The 26,239-nt window shown below is 33.1% G+C and overlaps 1 protein-coding gene across 5 annotated transcripts in view; it reads left to right on the top strand.

Annotated features, from left to right (window-relative positions):
• Positions 1–26,239, top strand: part of SKIC3 (SKI3 subunit of superkiller complex) — a 166,820-nt gene that overhangs the window by 121,715 nt on the left and 18,866 nt on the right. For all 5 annotated transcript variants that reach the window (XM_025866793.2, XM_025866792.2, XM_073888263.1 and 2 more), the window contains 12 exons: positions 559–683; positions 1,469–1,592; positions 2,623–2,841; positions 3,811–3,883; positions 5,523–5,576; positions 5,761–5,872; positions 9,182–9,310; positions 12,274–12,395; positions 14,129–14,287; positions 19,373–19,525; positions 23,350–23,480; positions 25,203–25,326. In XM_025866793.2, the coding sequence (XP_025722578.1) occupies positions 559–683; positions 1,469–1,592; positions 2,623–2,841; positions 3,811–3,883; positions 5,523–5,576; positions 5,761–5,872; positions 9,182–9,310; positions 12,274–12,395; positions 14,129–14,287; positions 19,373–19,525; positions 23,350–23,480; positions 25,203–25,326 (1,525 nt within the window). The remainder of the gene's footprint in view (positions 1–558; positions 684–1,468; positions 1,593–2,622; positions 2,842–3,810; positions 3,884–5,522; positions 5,577–5,760; positions 5,873–9,181; positions 9,311–12,273; positions 12,396–14,128; positions 14,288–19,372; positions 19,526–23,349; positions 23,481–25,202; positions 25,327–26,239) is intronic.

Genomic DNA, 26,239 nt, shown 5'->3' with positions numbered 1-26,239 from the left:
TATTAAATACAGAAAAGATAATCTATACTTTTGTCTGTGGAATTTAGTTTACCTTTATACTCTCCAAAAAAAAAAAAAAAAGGATGTTCAGGTAAACAGTTAAAACAGTTTATACAAAGGCTAGGTTTGATTTTAATTAGGTATTTTATGCTTCTTAAGCTTGTCAGAGATGCTAGAACCATACTCATAGGGTAATATTCAACCAATATATTAAGCTTAAAGAGTTCTGTATAAAAGTCAACTTGAAATTATTTTTATACTTTGGGATTTTAGTTCAAGTTTGTTAATAAAAAAGACACTTTATAATTTAGCAAAACTAATCGTTTTCATATGTAATTTAAAAGAAACAAAATGTGAAGTTACATTGCTCCAGTATATCTTATTTGAAATAAATGATACACCTTCTATTTTAATATGTCTTTTTCTTTTGCTTTAACACTAATAGATGAAGTATGTGAAAGTATTAAAAGAACCTTGGTATAATAGTCTTTTTGTATTCTTATGATATAAGCCAAAATCGTTTTTAATATTAAAAGTAAGTTATGTTTTGCTTCTTAGTTCCATTGGTGAATATGATAAAGCTATCCAGGCTTTTAAGTCAACACCCCTTGAAGAGTTAGAAGACATCATAGGTTTTGCATTGGCTTTATTTATGAAAGGTCTATATAAAGAAAGCAGCAAAGGTAAGTATGTTGCTTGAAGCTAAAGGACACATCTTACTTTTCCAGGGCTGAATGGAATTTAATCACAAGATTATATACAGAAAGATGGAACATTGAAATGGGAGTAGGGGTTGCAATGTTTATTAAGATCCAACTAGGAGTCAGGAATGATATTAGGTACTTTTTATCTGTTCCCTCCCTTAGTACATTATTATGTGAATAGTCCTTATAGCAGTGTTATGAGCTGAGTGTTATCTTAATTATTTATATAAGGAAACTGAGGCCCAAGATCGCTTAAAGTAGAGTTAGCATTTGAAAGCAGGTCTTTGCTTAAATGTAAATTTCTGATAAGTGAAGACCTTGACCTATTGGTAATAATGTGTTTGATTTTCTCCAAAAATGCTCAGAGTACATTTTCATATATATATATATATGCGCCCAACCTATGTGTGTGTAGATACTGTAAGTATCTACAGCTTGATGGTTACTGGTATGCACGTGGAAATTTTCGTGGTATCTCAATGGCTGCAGGCCTTCACATCGCTTAAAGATTTCCCTATAGAGTCTGAAGATAGAAGTTAGGGAATGTCTCATAATAATCCTAACGATATCCCCACGATCACCTTGGACCAGCTAAACCAGGTTAGATTATTTAAAATTTTTTCCCATCCACTTGAAAATAAGGAAACAATAAGATATGATTTAGTTAGACCTTTTAAAAAATAGGATTAGAAAGGGAGAAATTTCACTGTCAATCAGGATTGTGTTTATATCGTTTTGTTTTTGTTTCCAACTCTGTATAATAGCCTATGAGAGAGCCTTGTCTATTGTTGAATCAGAGCAGGACAAAGCCCATATCTTGACAGCTCTGGCAATAACGGAGTATAAACAAGGAAAAATGGATGTAGCCAAGACATTGCTATTTAAATGGTATGTATAGGGGCGCCTGGGTGGCTCAGATGGTTAAGCGTCTGCCTTCAGCTCAGGTCATGATCCCGGGGTCATGGGATGGAGCCCCACATCGGGCTCCTGGCTCAGCGAGGAGCCTGCTTCTCCCTCTGCCTCTCTCCCTGCTCATGCTTTCTCTCTCTGTATCTCTGTGTCTCAAATGAATAAATAAAAAATCTTTAAAAAAAATGGTATGTATAGTTGACATCAACACTTAACATGACCAGATACTTAAACATTGGATTACAAATTGGAACAATGTAAAATGAAGTTTTTAATGTTTTAGGAACTTTTTGTTGAACAAAAGGGATTGGACTGACCCGGTTGTCAACTGACAGTCATAGGTGGAGATCATGGCTTAATTTTTAGCTCTGGATCCATCCAGTCCTTCAAACCATCTTATACTCTGTGTGTATTAATTTGTTTAAAAGAGTATTTGATCACCTGATCTAGTAGGATCTTAAAATTTTAATGAAGGGAGTTCTGACTGGCTTATTTTTTGGCCTCTTGTTCCCAAAGAGATTTTTTTTCCTCTTTATTTTTCTAGTTAACTTGATAAAATAAAGTTCATTTAAAACTAAAGCTTTAAAAAAATATACCAATATAACTTGTAACTATTTCTTTGTTTTTGGAATAAATTAGTAAAACAATAGCCTATGATATCTGTGGTTATTTATAGGGTTATATGGTTAGTTAGTTTTCTAAAACCCAGGCCCCAAAACACTATTTATATTTGTTTCTAAAACTTGATATAATGAACAGAAAAGAAAGACCCTTGGTATTTTTAACTGCTTTAGACTTTTAGGGAAATTGCTGTCCCTAGAAGCCAAGGAATCTGTTTTATATTTATCTTAAAGCTGGGCTTAGTTTGGTGAATCCTTAAGTAGGTTGCTTTTTTAACATTTTACTAAATGTTAAAATTTTAAATTTTACATTTTACTAAATGTTAAAAATGTTTTAATAGTTACAGACTACTGTACTATGGCTAATATACAATTAAAAATATTTACAGCTCTATCTTAAAGGATCCAACCACAGAAAGCCTTCAAGCCCTGTGTGCTCTCGGATTGACAATGCAGGATGCTACACTATCAAAAGCGGCACTTAATGAATTACTGAAGCACATCAAGCAGAAAGACGATTATTCAAAGTGCCTTCTTACTTCAGCGATTTATGCACTGCAAGGCCGCAGTGTGGCAGTGCAAAGACAAGCATCTAAAGCTGTTCACAGGTAAATTCTGTACTTGTGAACTTGGAGTAATTATACTTGATGAGCTAATCTTTGACATTTGGACCTTATTAAGAATATAAAATGAGGGAAGCATATATTTTTGTAAACCAAAATGTAGTTTTATGAAATTGCACTTAGGACCAGGTAGCTGAGTATACACATTATTTCATCTATAAAGATTTTTTTAAAAATTCAGTTGATAAGCAGATAAGAAAACAGAAATTTTGTACTTATTCAATAAGTTAAGGCCTGAACCTCATTTTAATACAAAAGTCCTTACTTATTCTCAAGTTAGTGATATGGTCTGTTTGTTATTTGATACCATCCAGCTTAATGGTTTTAGGAATTTTTGGCCACTCAAACATTCACTAATATCTTCAAAATTTAGAAAATAGAAAGCTCTTACTACTAGCAGTAGTGGTTATTTGTTTTATTTTCAGCAGTAAAGTGGGTTTTTTTTAAGATTTATTTATTTTAGAGAGAGAGTGCATGCATGCATGAATGGTGGGAAGGGCAGCGGGAGAGAAACTCAAGCAGACTGTGTGCTGAGCATGGAGCCAAAACCAAGAGTCAGACACTTAACCAACTGAGCCACTCAGGCACCCCAGCAGTAAAATGTTCTAAATGAAGTTTATTTTCCTTTTGCAGTTTTCATCTCTGTGTTTTCCTTGAACACAACATATTAAATTTCCTTAGCTTTTCTTAATTAGATCTTAATTAATTAGATTAGGCTTTGTAATTATCATATTGCTGATTTTTCCTTATTTTCATAAGGACTCTTGGTGTATATAGAAGATATGTTTGCTGAAAATTAAGGCACTTTCATTCACACATAGACAATTAATATGAAATTGTGTTAGATGTCTACAACATTTTGAACTTATCTAAATAAAATGTTGGTTGTTTTTACTTTTCGTGGTTTAAAGTGACTTCCATCTCTAAGCCTTTTGCTTTTGATGATCTCCGTAGTAACCCAGCTGATCCTGCTCTTTGGTCTCTGCTGTCCCGAGTAGTTGCTCAGTATACAAACCGAAGTGCAAAGGTGAGTAATGTTCTAAATTCCGGCAGAAAGATAAAATAACTTGCGATGTAGTAAGTAATACCATTTTTAGAATATTAGCATTATCATTCTGGGAAATAACTAATACAGCAAAGGAGTTTTGTTATTTAACCAGATTTTCCATTTGTCATTTGATAAGTAGTACACCGAGTTTCCTTCATGTACTATTGTACTGTTCTGGGTGTTATGAAAGATACAAAGAAGTAGGTAGACTTTTTTTTTAATACATACAGATTATGTTAATGTCTATGTGATAAGGTTATGTTTATAATGTTGCCATTTAGGAAGAATTAACTGTTGTGTTTTTTGAATCCCAAAAGATATTTTTATTTAAAAGCTCTTCAAAGATAAGAAAATAAGAACTAAAACATTGCTGTAAAATCTAAAAATGCGAATCTCAATACGAAGTCATTGATGTTCTATAAAAGGGATTATTTATTTTCATTCATAATAGCCAGATATTTTTAGAGGTCTATAAAGTATTTTGTTAATTTCTGTGGTTACTATGTCCTTTCATGGCTGCCTAATTAGTGGGTAAACATAATGGTAGTAGCTAATTATGTTTTGAACACTTATTATATCTAATAATTCCACTGTCTGAAGTCTCTGTGGGTCTGATTTTATGTTATTCCTACTCATTTTTGCACATGGTATTTCAAAGAACCTAGAAGAGCATCATTATTAGGTACTAGAATGAAGTACTTATTATGTGCCAACTATTGTATATATTTTGTCATTTATCCCAACAACCACATGAAGTAGCTGCAATTAATGTCCATTTCATAGACAACACTTGAGACAGAGAGAATAAATAACTTGTGCAAAACCACAGTTAGTATTTGTGGTGATAGATCATCCCAGATCTAACTCCTGAATCCTCCTTTTACTCTGCCACGTTTTCTGTTTTCTTTTTAATCCATCTTCTATTTGTTTTATATTAACATATTTTTAAAGGTTTTTTTTTGGCATTCTTTATATGCTAAATATGATGTACAAAACATTTCTGATACAGTTCCAGTATAAAATTAGGAGAACAGTATGCTTCTGAATTAAAATGAAATCATTCTCATAATTCACTTTCTTTTCCAGGTAAAATGTCTAACTGAATTTAAAAATTAAGGATTTCAAGCTTACTTTACAAAAATTATGATGTATATATTTTTTTCATTTTCAGTTTTGAGTTGATTATTGAAGCAGTGATTTGCTTCAAGGTGCCCTGGCTATTCATTTTACTAGGAACTACAGAAATTTTTAAAATACCATATTTTCATGGAATAAAACGATATTAATCCTAAAATAAATTTTGTGATTCTGTTTCTCTTTCTCTTTCAGTCTTTCTTTCACATTCTTTTATATTGTTAGGAAATATGTACTTGTGTTTGGTGTAAAACTGTGTAACTTTTGCACCATTAATGAATACTTTAAAAGAGTAGAGTTGAAATGATCGTAGTAGAAAAGATTTTTTATAAAAATACTAAACATCTCTTAAAGCAGTAATCATTTGATACTTCAGGAATTTGGAAGTTATGAATGTGATAAAATATTTGGTGGAAAGACTTTTATCAGTGTTAATTTTTATTTGTGAAAGTTTATACATTTATCTAAATATTTTCTATTATAGGGAGGTGCTGTAGCAGGAAATGTGGCTCATATTTTGGACTCAAATCATGGAAAGGTTAGTTTTCTCCCGTACAAAGAAAATGTCCTACTTGTTAAATATTATTATTGATGAAACAATAAAATAATTTTTCTTCCTAGGTTTAGTACGTTATATCATACCTGATATAGTCCTTTTTTTAGTCAGTTTGAATGTCATGGAGCTATAAAAATAATTGGCTAACACTTTTTCTTTTATGCAGAAGGCATTACTGTACACTGCAGTAAATCAGTTAGCTATGGGAAGCAGTTCAGCAGAAACTGAAAAAAATATTGCACTAAAGACCATTCAGAAAGCAGCTCTTCTTTCTCCAGGTGAATATAATGTAATCCATTTCATTAATTCAGATTCTTCTGGTCTTGCATTTGTGACCTATAGACACAGAGTTTGCATTTCATGAAGTAAAGGAATTTTAAGAAAATATTCTAAGCTTTTGCATATTATTTGATTATCTTGCATTTGACTCCTGATAATTAAGAGATAATCAATTCTTGAAGCAGGCTGGAAGGAATATCTGCATAAAGATACTTTATTGAAACTGAATTGTGTATTTTCAAGAAGTAGTTTTATTTTTGTTTTCCATACTCTGCTTCAATGAGGTTTACCTATAGCTACTAAATTATTTAATGAACATATTTAGTTATTTTAGTTATTTTTATGGGTAGTTGGCTCCTTAAAGAGTGGAGATATGTCTTCTGGAGTAACTGTTGGAATGTCAAGGTGATGTCCTCACCTGAGCTAGCCCGTCTTTGTGTCTTTGATCACATTGATCACTGAAGAAGTACCTCTGACCACATCAGTATACTTCCATTATCATTGCTAGAGGACTGGAATACCTATCAGTGTGTATTTTTACATAGTAGTATTTTTAATATGAGATACAGAATTAAATAATTTTTTTCCTGCAGAGTACTTCAAACATTTGTTAAATCAGAAAACTTTTGTTTTTGGCTAGGGACTGTTAGGAAGCAAATTGTACAAAATAAGTCCAATGTTATCTTCAGAGTAAATTGTAAAGATCCTAACTAAACAAAATATTTAATAAATCAGAGATTATTTTATAAAACAAGTAAACAAACCAACATCTTGTTGTTTATTCTTTGTTTCATTTATGTAATAGAACCAAAAGAGACCCTAAACATTTGGAATTGTCTTTGTTATACACTGGATAAGTTTTTGATTTTTAGAGGTTAGTTCAAGATAGTATTAGATAGAATTACTCTCGAGGATTTTTATCATGGATATAGAATGATAAAAGATCTGTTAGCTTTTGATTGTGTGAGTGACATAAACTTTTAGAAAGGTGAGATTGCCCAGATAAGGTCTTCTATAATGATCTTATTTTCCCATATTATCTGGAGAAATACATACTCAAGGAATTAGAATCATCCTATAAGATGCTTGAAAGGGGGACTGAGCAATGAAGATGAGTGCCTCTGTGAGACTTGTTTTTGGAGTCCAGTGAAAGTAAATATAATTGTAGTTATGTGTAGTAGCTATATACCTAATCCTTGCAGATCTTTATCCTTGTGATCTTGTAGAACTTTATCAAAGTATAGTTTTGATAGATGATATTCAAAGGAATCTTTTCAGAAATTTAAGTATAATCCCAAGATTTTAGAATTAAATTAAAAAAATCCAATTTCTGCTAGGTCAATGCTTCTGTGATATTAAAAGGTATTTTTAGCAAATTATATTTAAAAAATTTTAGGTTCGTAGTATATACATATATTTATATTATCACTTGGTTTCATAGGGAATTTGAGTTGCTGATTACTTGTGGAAGAGTTAATGAAAGCAGTAATTCTTTTGAATTATGACAGAAGAAATTACTGCCAGCTGATATCCATTTCCTCCCTCCTGAAATTAAAACTATACCCGAAGATCCCTAAAGGAGTTTTTCACTTAATCTTAGAAATAAGTTCATACTCACAAACTGAGTCCACTTCATTTGGAATTTTGGGTTCTAGGCCTGATGACACCTGAGCCATCATCTAGTTCACTCGTCTTGTTTTATAGAAAAATGAGTCCCAAAGGGAAAGCTGGCACACATTTAATCCGTGGCATTGTTAGAGCTGAAACCCAGGTCTAAGACAGTCACATGTCTTTCATTATACAATAATCAGATCTCAGGAATTCTAAGGAATGGTTCCCATTTCCTTATCCCGGAGTGTGATTATGTCTTTTGTTGTTTAAAATAAGGTAGTCATTGTCTTGGGCAGAAATTATTGTATAATATGGAGATAGGCATTTAATTTTTTTGTAAAAATTTTTTTATCTGCCTAAGGTTTCTAATGATTCCTGTACTATTAGCAGTAATACTGATCCTCTATAAGTGAAGTAGACATACATTTCAGACATTTGATAGAGGATATATATTGCATGGAACAATTAGATAGGAAAAAATATAAAACTTAAGCTAAAATTTTTGTTTAAATGACTATATTGTTGGGGCACCTGGGTGGCTCAGTTGGTTAAGTGTCTGCCTTTGGCTCAGGTGGGTTCTGGGATTGAGCCCCACGTCGAGCTCCCTGCTCAGCACAGAGTCTGCTTCTCCCTCTGCCTGCAGCTTCCCCTGCCGTGCTCTCTCCATCTCTCTGTCAAATAAATAAATAAAATCTTAAAAAAATAAAATAAACGACTATATTGTTAACTAGCACCCCTGTGGGATTTTAAAATTGTCTTTTTGTTTGTTTGGGGTTTTTTTTGGAAGATTGTATTTTTAAGTAATCTCTACACCCAATGTGGGGCTCAAATCCCAACCTTGAGATCAAGAGTTGTATGCTCCACCGACTGAGCCATCCAGGGACCCCAAAATTATTTGTTTTTTTAAACATAGCAGGCCTAAGATATTGACCATGCAGATATTAACCTGCAAAATATGACTTATGGAAGACCAAAAAATAAAAACTCTTCTAATTTCTAAATTCTTTTTCACCTTTTTACAACTACCTTTTTAAAAAAGAGGCATCTATATGCATAATCTTTATTATTACCACCTCAGTCCACTGCTTCCCCCTCTCCCCTGAAGCTGCTGTCAAGGTGTGAAGGAAAGAAGGAAAGATCAAATCAATGAAGGGATAGATACAATCATAGAATTGCTTCACTTGGAATGATAAAATGACTTTCATGCTTGACTGTTAGAACATAGGTAAATGGAGTTGTCTTGAGCTTTTCCTTTGACTCGAAATTTTCTTAAAAACTGAGAAATACTATCTTGCTTTTCCTATGATTGGACCTTTAATACGGGGTTTGAATGATGACTGTGTCTCTTTGAGACTTGCCTTTGGTGTCCAATGAAAGTGAATATAATCGACTTTTCCACAGTAGCACAGTACTCTAGGCAACTGAGCTAACCAGCCATGGAAGAACTTAATAGGATATTTCTTATCCTCTGCAGTATTTTGAGAAAAAGACAAATCTTGAAGGATGAATATAGTAATGTGTCTTCTGAAAAGAAGTATAAATCAATTTCTTTTAAGAAAATGGATTTTTTCTAGAGATACAATTTATTTTATTTTTGATTTAATTTTTTGGTATTTATAAACTCACTCTCATTTTTGATAGTTTTTCAGCAATATGTTGATATTAACAAGCCTTCTAACTATATTCCTTATGTTTAGGTGATCCTGCTGTCTGGGCTGGGCTAATGGCAGCCTGTCATGCTGATGATAAACTGGCTCTAGTGAACAACACTCAGCCAAAGAGAATGGATTTGTACTTGGCACTGTTATCTGCTGTTTCTGCTTCAAGTAAGTTTAGAAAAACATTTTATACATAATGAATTCAGTGTAAAGTACTCAGAAGGATATTGCAAGAAGGTAGTGGGCATAATTAGCTCTACACTAAAGGCTGAATGATCTCATCTGACAAAGCTTAAAAACAAGCCTTGAAAAGATGAAATCATTTTCTAGAGCCTTAACTGCATACAGAACAAAGCTCAAGAACATTACAGGAATACAAAAATGTTCAGCATTCAACAAGGTAAAATTTACAGTGTCTGGTATCCAGTTAAAACTTAATAGGCATGCAAAGAGGTAGAAAAGTACCACCCATAATGAGATAAATCAATCAATAGAAACAGATCCACAGATGACACACTAGAAATCTCTTTAAAATGTACTTGACTCTTTAAAGCACATATTACAACAATAACACAAAGAACAGGAGGGGAAACAGAAATATTCTGTTGTAAAATTTTTATACTGTAAGTGAAGTGGTATAATATTACTTAAAGGTAGACTGTGGCAGGTTAAAGATGAATACTTAAAAATGTAAAGTAGATACTAAATAAATAAAGTTATAGCTAATAAGCCACCAAGGTAGATAAAAGGAAATTGTAAAAAATAATTCAAAGACGAGAAAAAGGGAACAAAGACTCAGATAAGACCAATAGAAAACAAGTAACACATTGGAGTTAAGCCCAACCATATCAGTAGTCAAGTTAAATGGTCTGAACACCCCAGTTAAAAGGCAGAAACTGTCAGATTGAATAAAAAAGCAAGAGCCAACTATATACTGCCTAAAAGAAACATAGATGAAATATAAATGTATATTTAAATATAAAGACAAAAATAGCCTAAAATGTAAAAGATTGGAAAAAGATATACCATGCCAACACTAATCAAAAGAAAGTTGGAGTGGCAATGCTAATTTCAGACAAACTGGATTTTAGAGCAAAGGATATTGCCAATGATAAGGAAGGTCATTTCATAATGGAATCAATTCATTGAGAGGACATAACAGTGCTATAAGCCTTTAGGCACTAAGTAACAGAGCTTCAAAACACATATAATCTGCATTGTATTTCAAAATAAAATAGGTAGAAAAAAAGAAGCTTGTGGAAAAATGTATGAAGCAAAAACTTACAGAACTGAAAGGAGGGACAGACAAATCCACAATTATATAGTTAGAGATTTAGTACTCTTCTTTCGATAATTGATGGAACAATTGAACAAAAAAATCAGTAAAGATATAATAAAGACTTGAACAACACTCTCAACTAAATTGACCTAATTGGCATTTATGGAATACTTCTTTATAACAGCATTGTCAAGTGAACACAGAACATCTACCTACATTTCTTTTGGGCCAGAAATGTTTGAAATAAATTTAAAAGGTCTCAAATAATATATAAAGCATATTGTTTTAATATAATAGAATTAAGTTAAAAACCAGTAACAGAAAAATATCTGGAAAATTCCCAAGTATTTAGAAACTAAATAACATACTTCTAAATAATCCAGTTCAGAGAATAAGCCAGAAGGGAAGTTAGAAAATATTTTGAACTGAAAGAGAAGGAAAAAAAAAACATGTCAAATTTCTACGGTGCTATTAAAGCACTGCTTACAGGAAATTGATAGCATCAAATGTCTACATTAGAAAAGAAAGCCTTCAAATCAGTGATCTCAGCTTCTCCTTAAGAACTAGAAAAGGGAAGAAGAATTTATACTCAAAGTAAGCAGAAGAAAAGAAGTAATAAAAGGTAGTGATCAGTGAAATAGAAAACAGAAAATCAACAAAAGTGAAAACTAGTTCTTTGAGAAGATCAGTAGAATTGATAAGCCTCTAGCCAGACATCAGGAATGAAAGAGGGTACATCACTATAGCTATTTAAAGGCTAATCACAGGATCTTGGGAACAGTTTACACTATTAAATTTGGCAATTTGGATGAAATGGACAAATTCCTTAAAAGACACAAAGCTCACTTAAGAAGAAGTAAATAAACTAAACAGCTTTGTATCTATTAAAGACATTGAATTTTTAGTTAAAAATATTCCGACAAAGAAAACTCCAGGACCAGATGGCTTCATTGAGGAATTCTCCCTAACATTTAAGGAAGAAATAATACCAGTTCTATACAAACCCTTCCCGAAAATAGAAAAGTTGGTATTCTTCTTCTCTGAGGCCAGCATTATCCTGTCACCAAAACCAGGCAAAGACTTTAACAAGAATACTGTGGAACTACAAATGCCGAAATTCATTATAAACCGTAGCAATTCAAATCCAACAACACATAAAAAAGGTAACAATACATCATGATCAAGTGGGGTTTATCCTAGGAATGTAAAGTCGCTTTACATCTGGAAATGTAATTTACCATATTTATAGTTGTGAAGGTGCTAGACAATACTATATGCTATACTTTATGATTCCATTTATGTGAAATTTTAGAAAATGCAAACTGATCCATTGTGTCTGAAAATAATTAGTGGTTGCCTGGGACAGACAGTAAGAGGAGAAGTATGTTGGGGACAGAAGTGATTACAAAGGGGTAGGGTGAAAATCTTCATGATGATGAATATGTTCATTATCTTGATGGTAGTGATGGTTCATAGATATATGCTCATGTCAAAAGTCTTCAGGTTGTAGAATTTGAATATGTACATATGTGTAATTTATCATATGTCAGTTATGTCACAGTATTTAATTTTTTCAATGAATTATTTTTAGTTTTACTGTAAAGTGATTTTTTATGTAAATCACAAGTCTATAAAGTTTTAAGTTATTCAACCACAAATATTCCTACCATGAAACTTTTCAGAAACCTGGCACGTACTAGGATGGTCTATGGTATTCCTATAATACATGTAAGTTTTAAAAAATTGTATATGCATGATAAGTCTAATTGTAATACTTCTTAGCAATTGATTACTCCTCTGAGAACACATTATAAATTGCAGAAGAAAGTAACATTAACATTTTTGTTAACAGTTAAAGACAAAGAATTCCTTAAGGAGTATAACCAATCTCTTGAAAAGTGGTCTCTCTCCCAAGCTGTCACTGGTCTAATAGACACAGGAAGAATATCTGAAGCTGAAGCCCTCTGCACAAAGGTATTATTATGAAATTGAGCATTGAGATTTATGGATTCTTATCCTACTTAGAAGATAACATTAAACATGGAATGCACAGTATTTAAAGGGCATATGATGGTGGTGGTGATGATAGTGATGATGATGATACCACCCAGCATTTATTGAGTACTTCCTATAAGCCTGTCAGGACACTTAGCAGTTTGTATTTGAACTTCCCAAGAATATATGGCATAAATACTATTATCCCCTTTTTATAAATGAGTAAACTAAGGCTTAGAGAGGGTAAGTAATTTGCACAAGAGTTCACAGCTAGAAAATGATTGAGGTGCTATTTGAACTCACATTTGTCTGACTCTAGGACTCAAGGACTTAATAGGTCTTTGTTGGGGGGAATACCATTATGGAAGCCATATTTCCCTTTGATTTCTGGTTACTACTTTCAGAATGCTGTATTTTCTGGCATCTCTAAAGCTCTGAACCACATAGAAAGACAATGAGGAGTAAGTGGGCAACTGGAGCTACTTAGTAGTTACCTTGTACATACCTGGATTGTAGGCTCTGTGTGTAAATCCTTAGCACCTTGCCTAACACATAGTAGGGGCTCAGTAAATATGTATTCAGTGAATGAATCAGTTTCATAAACCTACTCAGAAATAATTGAATGGATAATGTGGGTTTTCAAACATTGCTTCTTCTGAAAGCATCTTTTTTCATAAATGCTTACCAAGTCGAGACTGTATTTTCTTTCTAGAAATTTTTTTGGGGGGGCAAGAGGGTGTGGGAGGAGATGAATTTTACAGAGAAGGAAGAATGGATCCTTGAAGGTCCCTTTGGTGTTTGAATTCTCTGAAAAGCAGAGTAATAAATTTTCTCTTTTATTTAAGAAATTCCATCTAAATTCAGGACAGATTAGTATTATGCAGTGAGTGTTTAATAAGCAACTGACAGTTGCTATGCTCTCTCTGACAGAATAAGGGATACTTTTATGAATCTTACTATTTTTTTTGTGCCAATTTCTTAGAAGAAAGCAATCACATATATTTAAGACTATAACTTAATTAAAAAAATTAAGTATGTTATTGAGGGACCAGCAATAAAGAAAGAAATGTTTAAAACAGTGGAAGACTTGTTTAGAGAACTTTCTGAAACTTCTTCGAGATATATATATATATATATATATATATATATATATATATATGAAGAGATACATATGCATATATATAATTCTGTATGTGTATGTGTATAAATAATGGCTTAGGGAAATGGGTAAATGGGTCATTTCTCTTACAGTGTTTAGGAAGTCTGTGCCTAGAGAAGGACATCTAATGAATATTTTTGTGAAGAGATTGAAAAAGGAAAAAAAAAACTATAAGTTATAGCTCTTCCTGTATAGTTTCTTCCGATAAGGAATAGTGTTAGCTTTCACTTAATTTTATGTCTTCTGAATTCACCTATTTACATTCAGAACTTAAGTTTTTCAGGATATCACCTGTGAATAAAACAAGTCAAAGAGACAAACTAAAATAAATGAATTAAAAACTACAATAATAGCATTATCAATTTTAATTTAAATGTGGAGTTTGATATTCTCAAGCTGTTCATTGTTTTATTTATTTTACTTTTGTAGTTCTTTATTTTTTATTAAGAAAAGGTTAAGTTCACATTTTTTTTTCCAACATGGAGAATACTTAATTGCCACTTAACATTCAAGAATCTATTTGATGTATTTCTATTTGGGGTTTAATTTTTAGAATTTAAAAAGTAACCCTGATCAGCCAGCTATTATCTTACTTTTGAGACAAGTTCAGTGTAAACCACTCCTGGAGTCACAAAACCCTCTCCCAGATGCTGTCCTTGAAGAGCTGCAAAAAACAGTCATGTCCAACTCAACTTCTGTTCCAGCTTGGCAGGTAAATTCTCTCCTTTCTTACATGAATCCTGAACTAGACTCTTTCATTATACTAGATGAAGGCAGGGGTTAAGCTCCATTTTATTTGTCTTGTCTTTAAACTCACCATATATCTTTCATTTTCAAGATTTCAAGTATGTTGTATTGTGATTAGGGAGACTTGAGGAAGTTTAATACTAATTTAGGATCTGCTGCTACACTGCTTCAAAGCTTCTTAAATTGTTGATTATAAATTTCCTCGATTTAAAACAATGTTGAGAATACTGTCTTTTACATGGTGTTGATGTAAGAGAGCTAAAGAGTGTTTCAAACATTTTGTCATAATGTTGTTAACTCTGTTGTAGAGAGGATTTATGTAGTTTTTCTTTATTTTTCTTTAACTACCACATAGGTAACTCATATCCAGGATTTTAATGGTTATTTAGTGTTTTTTGAAATAGTTACAGATGCCTGAATCAACAGAATGTCCTTTTAGCTGGTTCTGGTTATCTGCAATGACAAACATGTAATGATCACCATGTACTTTATTCTTATTGATTTTAAAACACAGAAAAACATGTAATTACCATATTCAGTTTACTATAGTTTCCTCTGCTCCAGAGAAAGGGTCAAAGGGGCTTTTTGATGTTGATTTAACAGAAGCTTATTTTACTATAATTTTTTCTTCATTTTGATCTTTTATTATAACAACTTTTTGATGTTCCTGCTTAAAAAGATTATAAAGTAGTTGGATTATGCAAGCTAAGCCTGCTTTTTACTGTAATCATTGGAGAAAGATGGTGCTTTTTATCCCCTTTCTTAAAGTTTGCCATATGAGAGTTAAGATAATTTAATTCTAAGGTCAAATGGATACTGATGATTTCTTCATCAAGAAGAAAAATACCTTGTCAAACAAAAAGGGAAAAATAAAAGATAAACTTTATAGGAAGTAGAGTTTTAAGAGATAGCGTGTGTTTTCTTTCATATTATGTAATTCACAAAGGATAGAGTATAAAAGTCTTAAAAGACCCATTCATTACATTTTTACTTACATACATGCCTTTTTAGCTGCCACCTATACCAAGATACAGAACATTTCCAGTAACCTAGTTGCCTCCCCATGCCTTTCTCTTTGATTTCTCCCTACTTCAAATAAAAAGGAGAAGCACTATTCTGACTTCTGTCACTTCTTTCTAGTTGTGCCTGTTTTTGAACATCATGTAAACGGACTATTCTTTTGTATCTGGTACTTTCATTCAGTGTCGTGTGTGGGACTCATTAGTTGTTTCATGTAGCCGTAATTTTTCCATTTCATCTTATGAATATATACTTGATGGTATTTGGATTATTTCTAGGTTTTGGCTATCATGAGTAATGCTGCTGTGTCCGTCCTTACCTCTGTCTTTCAGTGGGTGATAAGGGATATGTATGTTTAGTAGATCCTGTCGGACAATCTTCTAAAATGGTTGTCTATTTGATGTTCCCACCAGCAAATTCTGAGCATTCCAATTGCTGATATTGCTAGATGTGGTTAATATTTCCTTTTCAGTAGATAGGTAGGTAATAGTATCCTGTGGTAGTTTTAACTTGAATTTACCTGACTAATGATGTTGAGTCACTTTTCATATGCTTATTGAACCTTTGGATATCCTCTTTATAAAGTGCCTTTTATTTTTCATGGGCTTTTTTTTTTTTTTTTTTACTGATTTTTAGAATTCATTATATTTTCTGGATTGAAGCACATTTTAGGTATTTGTATTGCACATATTTTCTCATGTCTGTACCTTGGCTTAGCACTCTGTTAATATTATTTTTTGATGAATAGTTCTTCATTTTAATGAAGTCTAACTTACCATTTTGTAATGGTTAATGCTTTATTGAAATGTTCTATTTAAGAACACTTTGCTTACTTTAAGCGCCTAAAGATATTTTTCTGTTTTCCTCTAGAAATTTTTGTTTTGGGGCACCTGAGTGGCTCAGTCATTAAGCGTCTGCCTTCGGCTCAGGTCACGATCTCAGGGTCCTGGGATCGAGCCCCACATTGGGCTCCCTGCTCAGTGGGAAGCCTGCTTCTCCATTTCACACTCTCCCTGCTTGTATTCCCTCTCTCTCTGTGTCTCTCTCTATCAAATAAATAACATCTTTAAAAAAAAATTTTTTTTTGTTTTACCTTTCACATGTTAGGATATGATTCATCCAGGGTTAATTTTTGTTAATGTTGCAGGATCCAGGTTCATTCCTTTCTTATGTGTATCACATTGTTCCAGCATCATTCCTTGAAAAGACCATTCTGTCCCCACTGAACTGTAGTGATGCTTTTGTCAGAAATCAGGTGACTGTATCTGTAGGTCTTAATAGGGCTCCCTCTTCTTTTCTATTATCTATTTGTTTATTCTTGTTTATGGCCTTATAATTAGTTTTTATGTGTGGTGGTAATATTAAGACCTCTGACTTTTTTTGTTCTCTTTCACGTGTCCTAAAGTCATTTTAGGCTTTTTGCAATTATATATGATTGTCAACTACCCTGCTTCCTTCCCCCACAAACAAAAGCCCTGCTAGGATCTTGATTGGAATTGCATGAATCTGTAGTTTAATTTGGGGAGGATTGATAAAGTAATACTACTGAATTTCTCTATCCACAAATGTGGTATTTTCCTCAAATTATTTGGGTTCTAAATTTCTCTCAGTGATGTTTTACAATTTTCATTGTAGAGGCCTTTTACATTTTTATGTTAAATTTTTAGTAGGTAGTTGATATTTTTTGTTTGATTACAAATGGTATTTTTTTCTTGTATGCTTGCTCCAAATGCTTAGAAATGCAGTTGATATTTATATGTTGACCTGCAACAACCTTGCTGAATTCACTTATTTTTTTGAAATGATTTTAGGTTTTCTGTATACACAATTATATAATTTGTGAATAATAAAGTTTTACGTTTTCTTTCCAATATTTGTATATTGACTTTTTTTTTTTTGCCATATTGCACTGTTTAGAACCTTGAATACAGTGTTAAATAGAAGTGGTGGTTAGATAAGTGAACGTTCTTATTCTCAACCTAACATAGAAAGCATTTACTATTTCATAATTAATATGATTTTTGCTATAGGTTTTATCTGATATATATATATATATCAGATTAAGGAAGTTTTCTTCTATTCTAAATTGGTAAAAGAGATTTGTTTTCTATCATGAATGGATGTTGAGTTTTAACAGATCTTTTGGGGGGACATCTATTAGAATGGCTCTTTTCTGTTAATGCAGTGTACTGCATTGATTTTCAAATGCTACATTAACCTTGCATTCTAGAAGAAATCCTACTTGGTTATGATGTATTTTTCCTTTTATATATCTTGCTGGAGTCACTTGGCTAATGACTGTTTAAAGAATTTTTAATACCTATATTCATGAGAGAGAAAGGCTTGTAATTTTTCATTCTCATAAGGTCTATGTTAGGTTTTGTTATCTATGTTAATTCTCCTTTTCTTTATTTTCTGAAAGAGTTTGTGTGAGACTGACATTTATTTCTTTAATGTTTAGAAGAATTCACCATTGAAGCTATTTGGGCCAAGAATTTTCTTTATGGGAAAGTTTTTTTTTAAGATTTCCTCTTTCTTTAGCATTGTTGAATTACAGAGAATTTGTCCAGCACATCTCAGTTTCAGATTTATCGGCATAAAGTTGTTCATGATACCTTCTTTGTAATGTTTGGAAAATCTGTAATGCTTTTTTCCTTTTTCATTCTTATATTGGTAATTTGTGTTTTCTAAATTTTTTTCTTGATAATCAGTTTTATTAACTTTTCAAAGAACCAACTTTTTGTTTTGATTTTCTTCATTATAGTTTCTTTACATGTTATTGACTTCTTTCTATGTTATTTTTGCTTTCTTTGGTTTTAGATTTTTTTTTTCCCCTAGCTTCTTGAGATAGAAACTTACAGCATAGATTTTCCATCTTTCTCCAGTATATGTATTCCCCAAGATTTTGTGTAGTGCTTTCATTATCATTCATTTGAAAATGTTTTCTGATTTCCATTGGAATTTCTTCTTTGATCCATGTGGGTCTTTTTTGTTTGTTTTTTCATTTTGGGGGGAGGGGTGTTTTTTTTGTTGTTTTAAGAAAGAGAGAGAGAGTGCATGCAGGAGTGAGAGCAAATGGAATGCGGGGAGAGGGAGAGAGAGAATCTTTAGCACAACCCTGAGATCATGATCTGAGCTGAAATCAAGAGTTGGACACTTAACCAACTGAGCCACCCAGGCGCCCTGATCCATGTTTTTTTCTGAAGCATGTTGTAAAATTTCTAATATGGGAGAGGATGATTTTTTTTTCAGTTGTCTCTTACTGATTTTTAGTTTAATTTCACTTAATCAGAGTAGACTGTATAATTTCAGTTCTTTGAAATGTGACCCAGCATATGGTCAGATTTAGAAAATACACATTTTCACTGAATGTGTATTCTATAGTTGCTGAGTATAGTCTTCCAAATATATCATTTAAGTCAAGCTGATTATGTTTAAATCTTCTATATCTGTATTGAATTTTTTGTCTGTTTCTTTTACCGTTGCTGAAATAGGTGTATTAAAATCTCCAACTTTGATTCTGCATTTCAGTGTTTTTTTTTCCTTTCATTTCTGTCAACTTTTGCTTCATAAATTCTGTGTCTTTATTAGGTGAATACAAATGTAGGAGTGTTATCTCTTCCAATTAATTGATTCTTATTCATTATGAAACAGACCCCTTTATCTCTTAATATTTCTTGTCTTAAGATATACTTTGTTGGAGGTTGATACAGCTGTACAAACTTCTTTTTGATCAGTATTTACATGATATATCTGTTTTTACATTCCATTTTGATTTTGTTCCTGACTTACCATCATGGAAGACTCTTTAACACTTTCAAATGGTGTGGCTAGTAAGCTATTGCTGATAGAATGGGCAAGATGTCTACTCCTTTCTTAACCTATGATTTTTGGATTTTTGGGGGCATAAAACTTACCAAAAATTAAATTAAAAATTTAACTTCATCAAAGTGTATTGAATTTATTGGTTTGTACCAGACTATGTACTAAATTAAAAATTTTTTGGTTCTGTTCTCTTTCTGCTCCTCAGTGGCTGGCACACATCTATCAGTCCCAAGGAATGATGGGTGCTGCAGAGATGTGTTATAGAAAGAGTCTACAAGTAGCATCCCAACAGGGCATTTGGAGTGGGAAGCTGTCGAGTCTCTTGAGACTAGCTCTACTTGCTTTAAAAGCCTGCATGGTAAGATCATATTATAATTATGATCATGAAAAACTGATTCTTTTATTTTTCTTTAAGATGATAGTGCTTTCTGTTGAGTTCCTGTTGTTTCATCACCTTCTCATGTGGCCTTCTCATAGACTTTGTATTTGGGCTTTTGGTGGAAATAAGAGTCATGTAAATCCATAGATTCCAATTAATTCCAATTAAATTCCAATCCAAAGATTGCAATTTAAAAGTTGAATTATGGCAGAATATACATATTTGTTTCCTGTTGATAAATTAGAATTAACCCAGGTACTCATCTGTGACAAAGGTGCCAGTAATTTAACATTTCAGTCATTTCTCAGTTAAATTTGACATTCTGTAAGAAGGACTTCTGGTAATTTTTGATTTGACATCTGATTTTTGATACAAAATTAGGTATATTAATCTAGAAATCTTTGGTACTAGTATGGAAAACTCTTTAAGATAAATGTTTACGTGTGTGTGCTTTGGGGGGCAAACTGCTGAACAGCGTATATGATACTGTATTTGAGTGTATGTGTGTGTGATACATATTAACTTATTTCATATTCACGGTAATCCTATTTTACAGTTGAGGAAATTAGCTTGCAGTTTAGTAATACCCATATATACCCCATCTTCTCCCACCACCCACTACAGCCACAAAAATTATTTTCTCTAATGGCTTTGGTTCTGGTTATACCATTTACTACCTGTGAAAACTTTAGCTGTTTAGAGCCTTTCTTTTTCCTTGTAAGAGTAGAGATAATAATACTACTTTGCCTTCTTATAGGGCTAAATATCAAATGAAATAACATTTCCAAAAGCCTTTGTAAACTTTAAAACACTGCTCGAGTCTAATTATTCTTACTGTACTATTTGACACCCAGCAGTTGTTGTAAAAGAATATGAGATGCATGTTTCTATGGTAAACACCTGGCAGTGTACAGTGGATGAGGATTGTAAAATTACACTTTTATGAGAGGCTCCTGTATGTGTTATAATATATGAATAGGATATTAAACTGAGAGTTTCAGCTAAGATACTAAATACTAGATTTCAGAGATAACAGATTCCAAAATGAGATATAAGATCAAGTTACAGACTTCCAAAGTGAGTAGAAGCCTAACCTATAAGGGAGCTATAAAAGGATTAGAAGTTGGAGAAGGATTATGAAGAAATTTTTGGGGGTAGAGCTATTCTGTTTCCCCCCCATCTCTGTGGCACATTTCCACCCACCGATGCCCACAAAGGTGAGGAAGGGAGAAAGTGTATATTTTTTGCTTTCAGTCTGTACACAATTGGGTTTCATCCTCCAAGGTAGCTGATTATGGGATAAACAGCTGAAGAGTGAATAAATTAATTAACTAATTAATTTTTAAAAAATAATAATAATAAAAGAACCTATCTGAATTCTCTCAGAGAAAGGGAGGTTTTGATGTGTGGCCTCTGAGGTCCTGGAGGCATATGGACAGGTATCTGACATAACCTCAGGAGCTTGTGGCTCTCCACCTGCTGTGTTAGGACAGAGGAAAAGAGAGTGTTTTGGAAAATGAGCACATGCTCTGGCAGAGAGTGGTCTGCAGTAGGTGAATCCCAAAGGTGGGTAGGAGTACATGGTTGGGTACAAGATGGAGGGAGTGAAGGAGACTGTGACCTGGGTTTGACAGCACTCCTGGAGTTTGTTGGAACGAGTGAGTGGTGCCAGTGTGAAAATGAGTTGGCATAGGACTTATCTTAGAACCTATCCAGTAGGGCCTCCTAGAGGAGTGATGGGATCTCGGCAGAAAGGCAACTAGAGGTTTGCAGATTGCTTAGAGGATGTGGAGAGTAAGTGAAATAGAGTATATTTGTCCAGGTTAGTGGAGCTGCAGATGAACAGGACTGCTTCACAGGCATGCATTCTATGCAGTTGCCCAGGGCTCCACACTTGGTCTAATGCTCTCCAGTCACCATCTTGAAATTCTTAACTATTTTTGAACAAAGGGCCATGCATTTTTATTTTGCATTGGGCTCCACAGATTACATAGCTAGTCCTGCAGATAAGAGACTATCCATGAAATTGGGAGTCTCTGATAAAGCCAGGAAAGCCTGGATGAGAAAAAGAGATTGAAATATCTATCAGGCCTAGAGAGCAAGGCATCATCGTACAGTAGCACCAGTCAAATACAGACTTCCGGCATTTCAGTAGCTGTCTGAAACTACAATTGACAAGAAAAGGTGAGTGTTGGGACGAGGAGCAAACCCTTTGCTGCTATCTGTAACCATACCCTGTCTGGGAACTGTAGTGGGACAGGGTGCAAATACTACCTTTGAATGAAGATTGAAGTATTGAAAGGAAGAAGATATTCTAATTAAGATTGTTTGTGATGACTCTAAGAAAAGTAGGTATCAGAATCACAGAGCCTACTGTAATATATACCCAGGGACAGAGATAAAGTGCTTCCTCATATAACAAATTTTAAAGACACAGTGGGAGACAAAAATTTGCATTCTGTTTTTAATATACCAAGTACATATAGAAACTTTTTCCTTATATAGTAATCTGAGCTAACTTTATAGAATATTTTATATGAGAATACATTATAAAAGCAACCAGTGAGGGTTTGTGTTCTTGGTTTTTAAAAATATTATTAGGAATGAAGCGCCTGGGTGACTCAGTCGGTTGAGTGTTGGAGTCATGATCTCAGTATCATGAGATGGAACCCTGTGTTGGCCTCCATGCTTAGCGCAGAGTCTGCTTAACATTCTTTTCCCCTCCCTCTCCCTCTGCTCCCACCTACCCCCACTCTAAAATAAATAAATAAATAAAATCTTTAAAAAAATAATATAAAAAATAAAAATGTATTAGGAGTAGTCGTATTACTTTTGGGCTTTGCCTTATTTTCTTTGTCAAATGTACCCAAGATCTCATTGCTTCCATCTTTATAGAAGATGCTTTACAATTTATTTTCAAATTTATTATCTTTATAGCTTCCTTTTTCTTAATTACATGCATAATAATTATTGCCTGTACTGCACTGTTTATTGCTCTAACTTTTTTTTATAATTTCATGTTTGAAATGGACTCATCCTATTGACTTTATTAAAATGTGTACTCTAGATACCTGTACATATGAAATCTTAGTTTTTAATGAACGTTTGAGGTTTTTAATGAAAGATTTTAAGTGCATTTTTTCTTCTAACGTAATTCAGCAGACTGTTCACCATTTTATCTTCATGTTATTGTTCCTTAGGAACACACTTATCTGTTATTTCTGAGTCAGTACATGTAAGAAACTAAAGTTTGCAACATAAGTGATGTGTAGATACCTTAACATTTTCCTTATAAAGTGAAATTCTTTAAAAAGTTCTCAGTATTGATGAGTTTGATTTATCTGTGATCTGCTTTGTACCTTTTTTCTATTTTGGGATTTTATTAAAATATTTAATTTCAGCCTTCTCTCTCTCCTTAGATAATTTTTGAAATGTGGGACTTTATCACTACCAATTAGAGTCATGTTAGATTGAGTTTTTTATATTTGTTAGATCCCAGAGGCTTAGTGACTGATAGATTTTATTCACCTATATAGTAGAATAGTGCATTTTCTTTTAAGAAATATTTTAGTGTTTTTTAAGTAATATTCCTGTTTGAAACCTTCCTTTTTTCCAGTCTACCCTGTTCTGTAGCTCTTTAAGGGCAGAAATCAGATCGTAATCATTTTGTAGAATCATGGCCCCTGTAGCATTTACATGGTGACTTGGACAAGTAGGCACTTAATAAATGAGTGTTGAATTTCATTTTTTTAGGGTAAACATGTTGAAAGCCTCGATTTACTATATGTCTTATATTTTTACAGGCTAATATTTCCAATGATCACTGGTCATCTTTGGTTCAGGAAGCTACAACTGAGGCCTTGAAACTTTGCTTTTGTCCATTGGCTGTCTTTTTACAAGCTTTGTTACAGTTCAACCGCAAAATGGGGGCAAGGTATGAAGAATTCTTGTTCCCTTTTTTTCTTGGAAATGTTTCTTCACTTTCAGTCCCTCAAGGAAACAAAGATTTAGAGTTAGTGTAACAAACTTGGTGTTATTCATATATCTGTTACTACTTTGGAAAGGCTGTTGAAGTAACCAAGTAAGGAAGAAAGCAAAGTCTTATATTTATTTTACAAAAAATAATTTGGTACACAGATATAGAATATGAGAGATTGGGCATGACAGCATTTCAAGTGAAGAAGGGCTTGGAGTTTTGCTGTCTTCAGATATACCAACAGTGTAATGTGGATTCTAGAAACAAAATAAAAATACTGAAGTTCAAGGCTAGATTGACTTAAGTTCATGCAAGGTACTGAGCTATGAAAAAAAAGTAATGAATATTGAAAAGACAGAATTATGTTTATAAATAATGAGGTTTTTATATCTAGAAAAACTCAAAGTTTCTGAGATTACAATATACAAATTTTAGTGATCTTTTTATTGAAAGGTGAGGATGGGGTCAGAAATAAATTTGAAAAAAATTACTTAAAGATCATATGGATGAAAAAACAAGCAAGAATATTTTAAAATTCTGAGAATAATATGTAGCTTTAATGGTTATTACACATAATACAGAGCAACTGTAGGTAAAACCGTGGTTTAGGAGCATTATGTTACTGCAACACGATAGATATTGTAGACATAGAGCTTAAAACATATAAATATGTGGCAGGGATCACATCAGCATCCCAAAATAGGAGTGAAGGAAGAATTAAGGCTATGGCTAATCAGCAGTTCCAGAACCATTTAGTATTTATTTACTTTTAGCCAGTTTTTTGTATGACTGATTTCACTCAGAAATGTTTTAGGCTATAATTTATTTATACTTCCTAATGAACTCTTTCTGCTGAAGCTCAGTGTGGGTGACTTAAAGGGCCTTAACCTCTACCTCCTTGTAATCGGTTAGCACCTCCCATAATTTTTATCACCACCAAAAATCAGCCCAAATCAACATAAACGCAAAGAAAAAAACAGTGTGCTTACTGTGTGATTCATATGTAGATATATCTTCAAGACAAGTTCTTTAGTTTCTGCTTCGAACCAATTGCTATTTATAAGATCCTCCTATTCAGCATTTCTGAAGTTACCACAATTTGTGTTGTGTCTATTAGTACGGAAGTTTCTGGAGTCATAGGTGTTAGTAAATAAGGAAAGAAAGATTAGAACACAATTGTAAATCAGCCTTTTATTACATGGATTTACATATTGTACTTGTCTGTTAAAGCATATACTAAAAAGCCTGATACACACTTTGACTCTGGTGTAGATTATTTTTGTATTGTTTATGGATTTGTTTTCAGTCTGTTTTCAAAAAGGATTAGAGGTAGAGCACTCGGAAGTGCTCGTAAAATAGGAGCCTTTCCCCTCTTCAATTTGGAATGAGCCTTAATTTACTTATTTGCAAAATGAGAATAGTAATAGCAAGCTAACCTTACAAGGTAGTGAATGTTCAATGTGACCATATGTGTAAAATACTTAGTGTCGTACCCAACACATAATAAACACTTAATAGATATTAGCCATTATTATTACCTTTATTCTATGAAAAAAAATTCATGAAGGAATCAGTACCACGTGTGCAAAAGAATGAGAAAGATAACGTGTGTGAGACTAGTATATGAGATATCTTATGTTAATTTAGATGCTGTGGACTAAATATAAGTATCTTTTTCAGAGAGACGCGGCGACTTTTGGAAAGAGTGGTGTATCAGCCTGGGTATCCCAAGTCTATTGTATCAACTGCACGTTGGTATCTACTGAGACACTTACATGCCAAAAATGACTACGAGCTTATTGATGTAAGGCCTTGATTTTATTCATAATATTTCATTTTGGATCTTTGTTGGAGGAGGGGTCCTGTGTATTGTCGAGTATCTAGCAGCACTCCTAGCCACCCTAAACACTGGGTGCCAGTGGCACTGTCCTCTTCCCTCTGCACAACTTGTGACAACCACAGATGGCTTCAGACATGCCAGATGATACCCGTAATTGCCCCTCGTTGAGAACCACTGATTTTACCTGTAGGAAATACATTCTCCTGATGTGCTATGTAGAATAAGAAAGTTAGACAAAGGAACTAGGTGCTGGGATGGTATTTTTTATGACCATTGCACTGGAAGCAAATATATAGGATAGGTTTGGAAGTAGCAGGATTTAATGGGATCTTGATACTAAATTTAGAAATACTGTTTTACTTGTCTTTTCTATGAGATGCATGTGACAGTTTCTACTCCTCATGGGATAGCTCTGGTATTGAAATATATAAATATATATGTATGTGTATCTAAAATTCTTTTTAAAAAGGTAGACTATATAAAACACATATAGGTTTAAGATTCTCATAACTTGAGCTTATAATTTATAAAATACAATGAATATTAATGAGAAGCTTTTTAAATATCTGAAGCACTTGAAATACTGTTTGCCTTTCCGTGAAACACAGTGTTAAAGAAATATTAACAAAAACAATGCTTGGAGAAAGGCATTCTAATTAACATATTGCAAACCAAAAATATAGAACTTGTGTGAATGTTGGAGACGGTTTTCCATGCTTTTCTTGCATTTCTCAGCATCCTGTAAGCAGATGACCTGACTGCTCTTTGTTCCAGACTGTCTTTTCAAGGATGTTTTTATAGTGAGCCTTGGGAGACAGACGTAAGTGTCTCCCTCCAGAGTAAAGGGTAGGCCCATTATAAAGGATTCAGGTCTCCT

The sequence above is a fragment of the Callorhinus ursinus genome, unplaced genomic scaffold, assembly GCF_003265705.2.
Source record: "Callorhinus ursinus isolate GAN/ISIS: 27379988/994484 unplaced genomic scaffold, GSC_fseal_2.0 scaffold3, whole genome shotgun sequence".
In the NCBI taxonomy this organism is placed as follows: domain Eukaryota; kingdom Metazoa; phylum Chordata; class Mammalia; order Carnivora; family Otariidae; genus Callorhinus; species Callorhinus ursinus.
Note: the sequence above shows the minus strand (reverse complement) of the source record. Positions and strands in the feature narration are given on the sequence as shown.